This window comes from Artibeus jamaicensis, unplaced genomic scaffold, assembly GCF_021234435.1.
Source record: "Artibeus jamaicensis isolate MK-2021 breed Jamaican fruit bat unplaced genomic scaffold, CSHL_Jam_final scaffold_1031, whole genome shotgun sequence".
NCBI lineage: Eukaryota > Metazoa > Chordata > Mammalia > Chiroptera > Phyllostomidae > Artibeus > Artibeus jamaicensis.
In genome coordinates, this window is record NW_026522026.1 from 5,339,227 (window position 1) to 5,352,601 (window position 13,375).

The 13,375-nt window shown below is 42.9% G+C and overlaps 1 protein-coding gene and 1 long non-coding RNA gene across 8 annotated transcripts in view; one reads left to right on the top strand and one right to left on the bottom strand.

The window, feature by feature from the left end:
• Positions 1–13,375, top strand: part of SHROOM3 (shroom family member 3) — a 281,246-nt gene that overhangs the window by 219,672 nt on the left and 48,199 nt on the right. For 5 of the 6 annotated variants that reach the window (XM_037147043.2, XM_037147044.2, XM_037147045.2 and 2 more), the window contains one exon: positions 6,406–6,537. In XM_037147043.2, the coding sequence (XP_037002938.2) occupies positions 6,406–6,537 (132 nt within the window). Of the gene's footprint in view, positions 1–6,405; positions 6,538–9,883; positions 10,285–13,375 lie in introns of those variants that run through there. The other variant, XM_037147047.2, reaches the window with a different exon arrangement.
• On the bottom strand, positions 404–6,165 carry LOC119050635 (uncharacterized). Of its 2 annotated transcripts, XR_008389789.1 has the most exons (5): positions 6,090–6,165; positions 5,675–5,809; positions 4,186–4,299; positions 1,643–1,848; positions 404–678 (listed from the first exon to the last, which is right to left on the bottom strand). It is a non-coding gene; the product is annotated as an uncharacterized LOC119050635 (long non-coding RNA). The 2 variants fall into 2 exon arrangements; XR_005082785.2 differs by lacking the exon at positions 6,090–6,165 and having other exon boundaries at positions 5,675–5,971.

The following is a 13,375-nucleotide window of genomic DNA, read 5'->3' on the forward strand; positions in this document are numbered from 1 at the left end:
TTTTCCAGCCTTTGTGTAAGGTTGACACAGAGGTCACTGGCTAAGATCTGGCGATGGTTAAGCTTATGGTTTCAGAAAGAATCAGTAGTATGCTGGATGCCAGTGGTGTAAATATTACATGTGGATTCGTCGGGGTCATTTCAAGGGAAATTACGTGAGACAAAGCAGCAGCGAGAGGAGCAGGCGGCGCAGGTTGATGTGAGCCTGAGACACAGAGCAGAGACCAGACACAGGCCAGACCAGGGTGGGCGAAAAGTCAGGAGAGGTTTCTTTACACCCGAGATGGAGAGTGCCAGATAAGACACAGGCCTGAGGGAATACAAAATAAGTTTTCTAGATGGTCAGTAATAATTTGAAAAGAAAAAAAAACGAGTAATAAAGGGACAATGACTCGGAGGTCAAATCTTAATATACAGGTACCAAAAGGTCAATGTCAGAAACAAGGGGTTTTTAAAGAAAGGGCAATTTATTAAGAATATGAAACCTTTGATAAATGCTCAACCACCAGAAGATGAAGAACAGCTATGTTAGGCTCAGAACAAAGATCTGTAACCTGCAGCGTCAGCTCTTAAAGTCTTCTCCCAGACACCGGACAAGCTGGGGATGCAGGCCCTCTGCACTTGTGGGAGACTGAAGGGACAAGTCCTGGGACCCTCTGGTGATGACACCAGAGATCTGCTAACAGAACGGAGAGATGACAGTAAGTCCAGCTTCATGCATGATGGGCTTGGAGCAGGATAAAAAGAAAAAAGGGAACACAGGAAACCAAGAACACATCTTTTAATAAGGCAAATTATGAAAACAAGTACAAACATACACCCAGATAAATCCAAAGGAATTTCTCCAAAAGGTTCTACGTTTGAGGGCAAATGTAGCCCCCTGTGAATGCACTTCTGTCTGCTTAATCTCAGAAAGCATTCTGGCTGCTTTGAAACAGAAGGCAGCAAGACTGCCAAGTAGTGCCAGCTGTTGGTCCAAGGGTTTGGCCAAGTCCCCCAACCCTGGTCCTCTGTACTCCATGAAAGCCAGCTGCTAAAGAAATGGGCCAACAGTTGTGGCCAAATTCTTTTTTCACAAAGAAGTTGACTCACAAGCTGTACAGAAAGTGACTAAAAGAAGACTGATTTCTACCTTCCCCAAAACATGTACGCAAACAATTTAATGCTTTTAACAGTTTAAAGGCACAGAGCTACGTTTTGGATGCATTGCACAGCTATTCCCTCGACAATCTCCTGCAATTCAATCAACAAATCTGTATTGTGTACCTACCATAAGCCACTCATTGTGCTGGGTCCTGGGTGTGGAACGGTTTGAAAAAACAGAACTGAAGAAAAGCCAGCCATGGGCCCTGACCTCACTGAGCTTCCTCTGTCTGGCAGAGGAAGCAGACCATGGTCAAGTGCCCAGTTGCACATAACTGTAAGTGCATTGAGGGAAAAGACCAGATGTCGGGAAGAAGACTATTCCCAGTAGATGAGGCATTCTCCAATGTGACGTTTGACCTGGACCAAGGCCGAGGACGACCCAACCCAGTGAAGAATTGGGAGGAAGACTATTCCAGGCAGAGGGAACAGCATGTGTAAAAGTGAAGAGCTTGGAGGGGGTGGGAAGCTCAGGGTGGAGTGAGAGGGGCAATATTTACCAGTGGGTGTGCAGGCGTCAGGTCACTTGAGTGTCTCGGGCCAAGTTAAAGAACTTGGATCTTACCCACCATGCAGGCAGGAGCGATGCTTGGGCTTTATTAGAGAAGGACACAATCCATTTAGATTTTTACAGGCTTATGCTGTCTCCTGTGTATGTGCTGAGTTAGAGGACAGGAGTGGAAGTGGCCACTTAGGAAGCGGTTCCCTGTGGGACAAAACACAATAGAAAGGAAGAAATCACTGGTTTTAATAGGTAAACCAAGCACTCACCTAAGGTTGTAACTGTCTGTGCCAAGTAGGCAGGATTCCTGCCCCTTCTCACCACCCAAGGACAAACTAAAACTATTTAAATTCGGTAGAAATCAGGAAGCCCAGCTCCTTGAGTCTTTCACTACCCTATTCCTTCAGTGTCATGGTGTTCAAGAGAACAACAGGAATAGAATGATCTAGAACTTTCTCTCCTTGTGGTGGCTGAAACTTGATTCAGAAAACAGTTAACAATACTGTTAAAATACCAAATAGGAAAGCACAACTTATGAATATTAGGGGCCAGGAAGAGGAGAAAATATGAATGCACTCATCATAGGAGGCAGAAACATGTAGGTGGTTGATCTAGATTTCTAGTTTCTTAACTATTTGGGGGTAGTAAGACAATACTCAGACTGTGGGTCACAATATTTTTTTAAACCCCTGCTCACCCTTCTCAGGTCCGCTGTGATTCCTATTTCATCCTTCCTAGTTCAAGATATCAAAACTGCAGAACATCAAGAAACCATATCAAAAGAGCCCCTCAAAATGTCTCATTAGTTTTGTCAGTGAGTTAATTTATGGATTAAAAGGAGATGGTAGGGAAGAAAGGTTACAAATCTGTTGAACATTTACCAGTATGTCATTTATTGGGCAACTCTCTGTGCCAGGCACCGGGCCAGCCTGCCCTGCCGTTCTGAGTTTGTGGTGGAGCCCAGCAAACAGGCTGTCGGAGGCCGGTGTGAACTGCACGTTGATTGCCCACGTGCCACTCTCCTAGCGTGGAGCGGGGAGCCTCATCCTGACCTGCACCCAGAGAAAACGACGTCCAAACTGAAACCTGAAGGACAATGTGGATAAGCCAGGAGACAGGGGTACCTTTCGGGAATCTGGAAGTAGTCCCATAAGGTGGAGGTTTGTTTCTGTACATTTCACTTTGAAGCTGTTTCACTGATCCCAGGGTTTCTACAATGTATCTTTTGGTATCTTTAAGTAAAACCCTGTCTGTAGCCTTTGAGTATCTTTGAAGTAAAAATAAACTCATCGTGTTAAATTAACAGCTCCATCATCACCATTCTTTACCCATTATGCCCAAATCTGGGGTAGTAATTTCAAGAACTACAGAATTTGTGACATAAACTGAAAAAAATTGAAAAGACTAAACTGGAAGGAAGAAGAGTGGGTGGTTCTCAGTGGTAATCATCCCAAATGAGCATCCACGTGTAGTTTGAGCCATAATATACAAACTCTCCGTGTGTCAGTTTGTTCACCTGGAAAATGGGGCTAAAGAATTTAGTTTTTCCAGAAAAGTTACGAGAATAACTCCTGACACATGGGAAAGCAGACATATCCTTTTATGGGAAAGACCTGGAATGATCTGCTGTAGTCACTTCAGCACCATTTCCGATGAGATTAAAGCACATGGCAGCCTTGGTTGATTCGAGTCTGTTGTGAAGCAGGTAGAACAGTAACTTCAGATGGGTAGGATCACGTGATTTTGGAGACTGCCCAAGTTCAATAGGCAGATACAATAGTTGGCAAGGGGAGACAATTATTGTATCTGCATATACAAAAAAGTGAGGGTTCTGGTTGGGGGTCTCTGGGACAGTAAGCTTCCCACCACTTAGTCTGGGACTATTTTCCACCTAGATTCACTGTGGAATTTATTTTCATGGGAACATATGGATTTTAAAATGTTTATTTTTCAGATTATTCCAGAAAAAGTACCCTCTGGGTGCTGCAGATTCTTCCCACACACTCTCTAGCCCCACGATTTTTAACCACTTTCATCTCACGGCTCACATAAACTAATTACTAAAATTCTGTGGCCAACCAAAAAATATAATTTCTGCCCATCTGACAAAAAAAAAAGTAGGTATAATTTTGATTCATTCACACCAGATGGCTGTTGTGCTGGCTGGTCATTTTTATATTTGACAACCTAAGGGAAAAGAGGTCAGTGCCCCTGAGTAAACAGGTATTGCATTTTTTTTGACTATTTTTTTTATTTTATTGATTATGCCATTACAGTTGTTCTATTCCCCCCCTTCATTCCCCTCCACCCTGCACCCCTCTCCCCCGTATTGCATATTTTAAAACTTCTTGCGGCACACCACTGAAAATCGCTGCTCCAGGCTGTTCTGGTAGGTGTGGTGCATTTAGGCAGCCTGCTCAGAAGTAGGCTGGCCCAGCAGGAGTGGAGGGAGGGGAAGGTTAGCAGGGAGGCTGCATGTGACTCAGCCCGGGGACTGCAGTCGGCAACAAGCACTAGGGCTTTCACAAACCCTCTGCTGACCTCAGCTGGTCCCCTGGAGGAGCAAGGTGACAGGACAACAGGTGGCCATGGGGAGCAGTACTTGGGTGCTGGTCTCCACTTCCCTCAGAGTGAAATGAGTCATGCATTGAAAGTCTGTAAAAAGATAAGACGATTTTGTGTTCCTCATGCTTCCATCTCTCTCCCATTTGTCCACTCTTCATGCCAGCCCTTCACTGTGACTGTGTACAGTGTGGGCAAAGAAAGAGAAAGGGCTCAGCCACTGTGTGAAAAGGACAGAGCCAACAGTTGTGGTTTAAGGCAAAAATGAGGAAGTTATTAAATGCCACAAAGGTTTTTTGAGTGCTCAGGCCTGGTCTTTGTTTTCCTCCAGCAGACATTAGGGTCTAGAGGAGAGCTGGAAGGGAACGCTTGCTGTCAGAAGGACAATAGCAGTGGGAGGTCTTGGGTGTACTCTTTGCATTCATGTAATCTTTACGTTCATGCAGTTGATGGTGAGATGCCTCTGAACCTACTTTCTGCCACAGCTTGAGCCAGACAGCCATTGGGGTTGGTGCTCTGAGGGTTCTATGAGGAATCCTAAGTGGAGACCACAAGATGAATTCTGCAGTCTTTGTCAAGTTAACTCTTCAGCCAAGGCTCTTCTCACTATTATTTCCAGCATAAATTAAAGCCTTTTTAGTTGTGTCTGTTTTTCATAACATCTTAGTTGACAGGAGCTCTAAAATGAAGGTACTGTAGTAAGACAGTGTACAAACCATGTGTGGGCAGTATGCTAGACAATTCATTGACACTGTCTGGAAACTTTATAGCAACTCTGCAAGATAGGTATAGGAGTGGCTAATTTGCTAAGTGCTGAATATGTGCCAGGCTCTATTCTAAGGGTTTTACCTGGATCATTGGCGGCTTCCCAACAATCTTTTACACCCATTTCAGAGATGAGACAACTGAGGCACGAAGAGGACAAAGTCACAGACCTGATCAGTGGGTAGAACCAGGACTACAGCTCAGACAGGCTGACCGACTCCAGAGCCAGCCTCCTAACCATAGTGCACTCTACCTCTTAACTGCACGTTGCACACTAGGAGTCTGAGGCTCAGAGTGCATTTGCCCAATGTTACTCAGTTCATAAGTGAAAGAACCTCAACCAAGTCTTCAGACTCCAAGTTTAGGTATATAATGAAACTATACAAAGCCAGGAATTTGGTGAGAAAAGTAATGCACAGGAGGAGGTGATGGTGCTTAAATATAATCAAGGTAAAAATGAAACTTTAGCCTAGAAATGGAAACTCCCTGGTCATCTTCCATATCCTGAAATGACAAGAAATCAATACCATTCAGTAATCCCCCCTCCCTTAGCAAGGCCTATGCAGAGGAGAAACAGCATGTGTTTGCACCTTCTCAGATTCCTACCTGTGAGGGGCAAACCAGTCAGCTCTTAGAGGCTTAGAGAGATCTGCACATTGAAAGCACTGCTGGTACCCGGCAAAGTGGAATGTGGCAAACCTACCTCAGAGTCCAGTGCAGGGGGCAGTCAGGGCATTTGGAAATTCCACAGCCGAGACTCTCCCAAGGAGAAGAAATATGCCTGTTTCCATGGCAGGATGCGTTGGCCACATGGGGCTTAACATTTTCTTCTGACTCCCTGGGAGTGTGGAGGAAACGAGTTATGGGGATGGAGGAAGGGACCGGGGTGGGAGGGTGGATTTAAATGGACCCACGGAAGGCTTGCCTGCAGCGTGGTGGAATCCAAACAATCTGAAATAGCTGCGGCTCAGGAGCTGGCATGTGCTCTGAGCTGCCACCCACTGACCAGAGCAAGGGCTGCTCCACTTGCTGAGCGCTTTCCTCAAAAGTGAGGCACTCGGTCTCAGGGAGCCACCTCGCCAGACAGTTTGCTTCAGCGAGTCCCGTTTTTCACTTACCCAAAGATGTTGAATCACAAGGGATTTCAGCCTCATTAACAGTGTGTCTTTCTTCTCCCTTGTTTGGAAAATCTGATATTCTAAAATTGAAAGTACACTTCATTACTTTGCAGAAACATAGATAGGAAAGGGTGAGGACCCTCAGTAGCGGATTTGCTTTCTTTTGGGCAGAGAACTTAAGTGGGTGCAGGCTTAGAACACTGCTCTAACTCCAGGGTTAATTTTCAGGCATGATTCTTGTTAGATTCATTTGTTCCCCTGCCCGTGAACACCATCATGCTCAACTTCCTGTTTTCTTTTTTTTTTTCTTTGCCAGAGATGCCTGTGTGGACCCAGGCCCTGCAGATACTGACACCTCTGACTCCTTCAGCTCAGAGTACCGCACGTCTGACCCCCAGCACAGAAAGACGACATGGTCAGGAGGAGCTAAGCTTCGGCTGAAGCACAGGTAGGAGGCCTGGGGGTCGGTACCAAGGGGTTTAGGGAAGGGACTTGGCTGCTGGAAGAGGGAACTGGGGGCGAGGCTGGTGAAGATGGGGCTAGTGAGAGCAGTAAGGAGGGGCCCAACAAGGGGGCCAGAAGCTTAAGAGTTCTGCAGGATAACATCTTAATGACAGCTTTTAAATTTAAGTTCTGAAGAACTCAAAAGTTCCTGGGAGATAATCCAGGGGTCCCTCAAATTATTTGAGCCAAATATCTTAAAAAATTATATCCATAACTGTTTCTAAAACTGTAATTTAAAACACCCAGAGTAATATACCAGTGTCATATACTTTGGAAGTGACAAATGTGTCAAATTGTGCAGCAAGATTAATTCATCTTTGAGCTGATACTCATTTAAAACTTTTCTTGTTTCTAATTGAAGAATGTCCTGAGATTACTAAGTTAGCCTAATAAAAATTTACAGCCACTTCTCTGTGCTGGATGGTATGCCAGGACTTTGCCTGTCAATCAAATTGTCACACCACCCCTGGGAGATTTGCACTAGGAATCTACTAGCAGGTGGTGGATTCAAACTCAGCCAGTTTGACCAAGCTGGTAGCCACTATACTCTATGGCCTCAACAGTCAGCATAACAGAACCTACTTCAAAGGAAATCCATGGAGATTCAATGAGATAAGGTACTCAAGGCACTTACAACAGAGCCCACTCACAGGAAATGAGAACTTAATGGTAGGTATTGGGTTGGCCAGAAAGTCTGCTTAGTTTTTTTCTGTTAAATACAAGACATGTTTTTCATTTTCACCAATAACTTTGTTGATTTGGATATTTTGAGTATGTTGATTATTCTCCACATGGTAGAACATTGATTGTTCTCAATTAATGTCTGGATTTGATCGCTATCAACTTCAACTGGTTCACCTAACTGTGGAGCATCATCCAGTGAGAAATCTCCAGCATGAAACTTTGTAAAGCATTTTTGACAGGTTCAGTCGGTCACAGCACCTTCTCCATACTGCACACATCTCTTTTGTGTTTCGGCTGTGCTTTTACCCTTCTTGAAATAATAAAGCATAACATGCCCAAAATATTGCATGTTTTCTTCCATCTTCAATATTAAAATGGCTATACCAAAATTCCCCAATTTGGTAAGTTCTTTTTAAATTTATGGCATGCCGATGTGATAGCTGTCACAATACAATCTAACAAAATTGTTTCAAATCAGGTTAAAGACAACAAAGTGCTACTAGAGCCATTGTACTGAAAAAAGCAAACCAACCTTTTGGCCAGCCCAGTAAAATACGTTTGGTGGTGGTGTAATGCTGTGGTTATTGTCTCATCACTCTCATGGAAGTCTGTGCCCAGCATGAAGGTCAGTGTGATATAGTGAGTTAGATGTGGCCCGTGGCATCAGACAACCTAGAATTCACAGCTCTTGTGGCTTCCTGTCTGTAAAAATGAGTTTGTTACCCAGACACTGGGTTCCTGACAGGATTGGTGCTAGCACATGCAAAGCACTCGTGGTGGTGCCCAGCACGTCATAAGCACTCAACAAATGTTGCTGTTGATACCAGTTTCCCTGACTGCAGTTGGGGGATTCCTTCATGCGGACATGTGAATTTGCATTATAAACATTATAAATGTTGTATTTACTTGTCATGTTTTCTTAGTCTCCTCTAACCTGTTACCTCCTTAGTCTTTCCTTGCCTTTTATGACCTTGACAATTATGAAGGGTGCGGGCCAGTTTTCTTGTAGGATGCCTTCTGTTTGGGTTTGGCTGATAATGCCCAAAGATTAGATTGAGGTTATGCATTTTTGGCAAGAATACCACAGAAGTGGTATGTCCTTGCAGGGATTACCCAATGTCGATGTTTTGTTACTGGTGATATTAACCTTGACTACTTGGTTAAGGTGAAGTCTGCCAGGTTTCTCCATTATAAAGTTATTATTTGTCTCTTTATAATTAATAAATGTCTTTGGAGATATAACTTTGAAGCTATGCAAATATCCTGTTTCTCCTCTCGCACTTTCTCCCACACTTAGCATTCACCAGCAGATATTGTCTGCAGCAATTATTACTGTAATGCTGTAAACATGATTCTGTATTTCCTGCTACATTTATTCTCTGGAATTCTACTCTAAGGAAGAGCTGTCTCTCTTCCCCGCTCATTTACTTATTCAACTATTTAGATCAGTAAGGATTCCTTCATATATCAGTCATATTTTGTGGATTATAATCCAGTACTACCGTTTCTTACTTTATTGCTCACATTGCTCCAGATTTGGTCACTGGGAGCTGTTTCAAGCTGGCTTTGGTCTAAGTCCTGATCCGAAATTTGGAAAGGGGCAAGATGCTGATGTCTAGTTCTTCCACATACAGAGAGCAGACATGCTGGGCTTATTTTCTTAGGAGTTTAATGAGTGTTTAGGTGGGAGGTCAGTGGGCATTGAGCAAGTCTGACTCGTCATGGAAACCTGTACAGTGGTCTCGGATTTAAAAGTGCTTGGGTCACCTCATGAGCCAATTTCTCATCCAATGGGCCACAGGTGTACATAGCTCCCATTTCATGAAAAGATATCGAGGAAGGATTTCTCTCTTAAAAGAGCAAACGGAACAGCCTCCCTTCTCCCAGGTGTAAACAGGGACCAGCCCAACAACTGAGTTCAAGAGAGACTCTTAGTAGCCCAGGGCTTACTATTCTCACACATCTAGACTCATTCATCCTTTCCTGCTTGGTTCCTGAATTCTCTTACATTTAACTTATCTTGGCAGAGATGTCTCCCTAAAAAAATCTATGAAGCCTTAGGCTAGGGTAGTTCAATGAGTTGGTAAAGGAAACAAAATGTTCTTGCTTAAAACTCCAGACTTTCCGAGCCAGTGCTTTCCTCCATGAACATCTCATTCCTTCCCCACCTTCCACCACCAGTCACCACCATCATTCTAACAATGATCTCATCTAATTATTAAGCATTTACCCATATATGGTGATGTGTTTTGTGCTTGGTAAAGTAAATAAAGATGGGTAGTGGAAAGCTCAGGGTTTGACTCCTAATTCATTTGCAATTGAGCAGCAAGGTTAGTTCAGCTGGCACTTTGCACTTCCCTTGGCAATGAGTTCTGTCCCTGTGATGCTGACATAGTGTTCTCAGGACAGTGTGCTTTAGGAGGCTTTGGTGGATGTTGCTAGAGAACCGACCCCTGCTTCACAGCCTCCCAAACTGTGGGCAGCTTAAAGCAATGAACACACTTGCAGATAGTGGCATTTTTGCATGTGAAGGAGGGCGTGGGTTTAGCAGGGAAGATCATTCAAGGAAACTTCCTGATTTCAGTTTGATGCATTTTTATCAGCAGGTGATTTTCCTTGCTTCCCTCCTCTTCCTGCCCACAGAATAGCATTCTGGCATTTCTAAGCTGCATGCTATTATTCCTTGGATGCTGGTGCTTCTCAGGAAAAATTACTGGGAAGAGAGTCACCTTCTCTCTTCCCTTTTCTAGAGCAGGAATTGAACTTTAATTGGCCAGTTTACAGAGGTGAGTGGGAATCAGAGTCCCTCCCACCTGCACTAAGCTCAGCAAGTTCAGGGCGGTTCAGGCTGCCTGACTGGAGGCACATGGAATTGTCCGGAAGGCTTTGCAACCCTGGGAGGAACACAAAGAGCAGTAGCAGGAGTAATGGCTTTTTACCGCACTCCTGGCTGTGACATTCAGTTGGCCAGGGGGTTGTTGTCTAGGATGTTTCTGTTTACCACAAGGTAAGTCCACTGTTATGTCGGAATGAGGTTTAGAATCTTTCACGGCAAGATTCTCAACTGACAAGCCTTTCACAGGCATCTGTTTGATGTTGTGCTATGTCTGTTCACAAAGAAAAAACCAACCACGTGTTTAAGTTTAAGCCCATTTCTCTAAATTGTCATGAAAATCGTTATTTGCGTACCTCGTGTAAGTCAGTGCACTAGTAGTATCTCTGAGAGAATTTTCAGTCATCCTCTCTGCTAGGTGCCGTCACTGTCGCAGTATTTTCCGTGATGTGTGTATTTAGAGTGGCTTTTTAGCTCCTGCAGATAAGCAGTCGCTTTGTGTTGTGTACTCCAGGGTTTTGCTTCCCCTGCTCCCTGGGGAGTTTCGGAGCATTTCTTCCTGTTTCTCACTGGGGAAGCCTCCTTACCCTGCGTGGTGGTAGCCAAGTTGTCTGTTTGTTCTCACTGACAACATCTGTATAAAGGATTGGAACCTGTGAATATATTCTCAGTTACAAAGGCAAGGTCCTGTCTTCTAACGTAACTTGGTGTTTGCATGAAATGTGTTGATTGAGATTGCACGTTTTACATCATTTAATTCCATTACAAGTAAAGTATTAAATATTTGGTTATCTTTTCCATTATTCACAGTAATTTGAGTTCAGCTCTTATCCTTATATTGATTCAAAATTTTGGTTTGGAGTTATTGCTTAAGGCCAATGCTGGGTTCTAAGGATACTTTTACCTAAAAGAAAATATAATATGGAAAAAACAGGTAGATAAAACAGTCATAGTAATTAATGTTCTTGATCTGAAGATGACTTGAATATTTATTATTATGGGCACTCATTTTATTATTATACCTTATAAAGGGTAAAAAAGAAAACATGAACTGCTTATATTATAAAACATATATAGAAAGAGGGATCACAGGGCTGGTTTTTCAAGTTTTATTTGGCATTCTTTCATTTGAAAGTAAGAGAGCACATTCTTCTGAATTTTATTATTTTCTGCCCAACAGTGTCAGGTTATGAGTGAGTATTGGTGGAGGTTAAACTTCTTACTGTAAATTCAATCTGGACATATCCGTATGCAGGAACCAATGAGTTAGAGCAAGTGTTCTGAGAGTTTTCCACTTCTTCTCTTCACTGTTCTTTCAGGTTCCGATATTACTTGAAAGCTTTATTTTTAATGAATAGCTCTTTTCCAATGTGATTTTAAAATATAATTTTTTTAGATCATTGTTTAAGAATTTTTTCTGAAAGTAATGCTTTCTGTCCTTTCCTTTGTTGTTGCTTTTGTTTTTTTTATTTGTGGCCTCTTTCTAAATGAAGAAAAAGTAAAATAGAGAAGAGGAAAAACAACATAATGCATCAAAGTGACTCAAAAAGAGAGTTGAGTTTCTCTGATTTGGAGGTTTGGGGCATTTATTTGTTTTGTTTAATGGAGTGATGTTTAGGGGGGAAAATCACTACAATAAAGGTTAGCCTGCTGTCTCACAAAGGAAAAAAACAACCCTTTTGTCTTAGTGAGTAATTTATACTTTGGTGTTTTATAAAAATTAATTAGCTTGATTTCAAAATATCTTGGCTGGTATGTGGACTTTTTTAAACCCTCAACGGACAATATGCTGTGGATTTATGTATTGAGGAGGCGTGTTTCCAGCTACAGTGCTGGGTACCCTGCCCCTCGGCCCTGCCGCTCGCTGAGTAGAAGGGAAGAGGCACACAGCACTGAGCCCTGCCGTGCTCTGCCGAGCTGCTCCCAGTGTGTCCGACAGGGGTCCTCTGGGAGGGTCCCAAGTGACTTTTCCTTAAGAAAATAAAAGGCAGAGATTCAGGGGCACACACGATATTTCTAGTGCTCTGCAATATCTGACCTTTTTGAGATCTGTGAGATTTGTGGGCACCTGCATGTGTCTGTGTGTGAAAGACAACCAGCCTGCCTGGAAGTGATTTCCCCTGTCAAAGCTCTAGCAGCATATTTGACAGCACAGAGAAACAGGGGAGAAGAAAATTCTAAAATCAGAGTATCCGATATCTGAAGAAATCAGTAAAAGCCAGTCCCTCTTTCCTCCAACAAATAAAATGCCTGGTTCCACATTGAGAGTTAAGAAGACAAAGTTATTTGTTGACAGAGCCTATGCTATTTGTGTATGCTATGCTATTCTGCTGTAATTGAGTTTGAAAGTCAGTGAAAGACAAAGCTGAATGCTGTTATAGATCGAAGATGTTACAGTGTTTGTATCAACTTGTGCCATGAGTTGTATGCAAATGTCGAAGTGTGGGAAGGGGGCGAGAATGTTCCTCTGTGTGTGTCCGAGTTGAGGGGAGGAGGGTTGAAAGGGGAATATTGAGAAAAAAGAACATTTTGACATCATCAACCTCTGGTGACTAGTGCAAGACAGCCACTCCCGTTGCTGGTCCTTCTCTTTTATAGTAATAGTTTTGTGTGGTTATCAATAAGATTTAATCTTTAAGAAATGTTTCAGAATGGAGGATGGTAAGGAGATAAATAGTGAAAGAATACTGGGACAGGTATGGAGGAATGGGGTAAAGTATCTGAGTAGAAAAGGTGGGGTTTTCTTTTAACCTTTTATGCAAATTTTAGATGTTAGAGTCTTAGGTCTGTTAGCAGACTTCACTCTTACTTCTGATTCCATTGTCAGAGTCCAAAGTCCCCAGGGCATATTATCCGGATGTGACATTTAAAAAGAGCTCTTTCCAGAAAGGACCGGGTGTTGCTATGGGGTTATATTACCTAATGCATACTTTTCTACCCACTGAGCCACTTTTTAAAGACACAGCTGTTATTGAGGCAATTATAAAAGCCTTGAAAAAGTTTGCCTGTTAGGTTTTTCTTTGAATCCCAAAAGTCTGAGGTATAGTCTCAGAAGTCTTAGAAACAAGAGGGTAGGGATGCCCTAAACAGCTAAAGGATTTGTCAGAACAATGCCTCTGCCAGCTGTGTGTTAAGGGACAATTACTGCCTTTTTATTTTCATTTTGGAAGATGATAGGCTTTTTCAACTTTAAAAATTCTTTAGAGCTTTTCCATTCCCCTGGACCTATAGAAAACATATATCAGTACAGGACAGCTTTTATTTC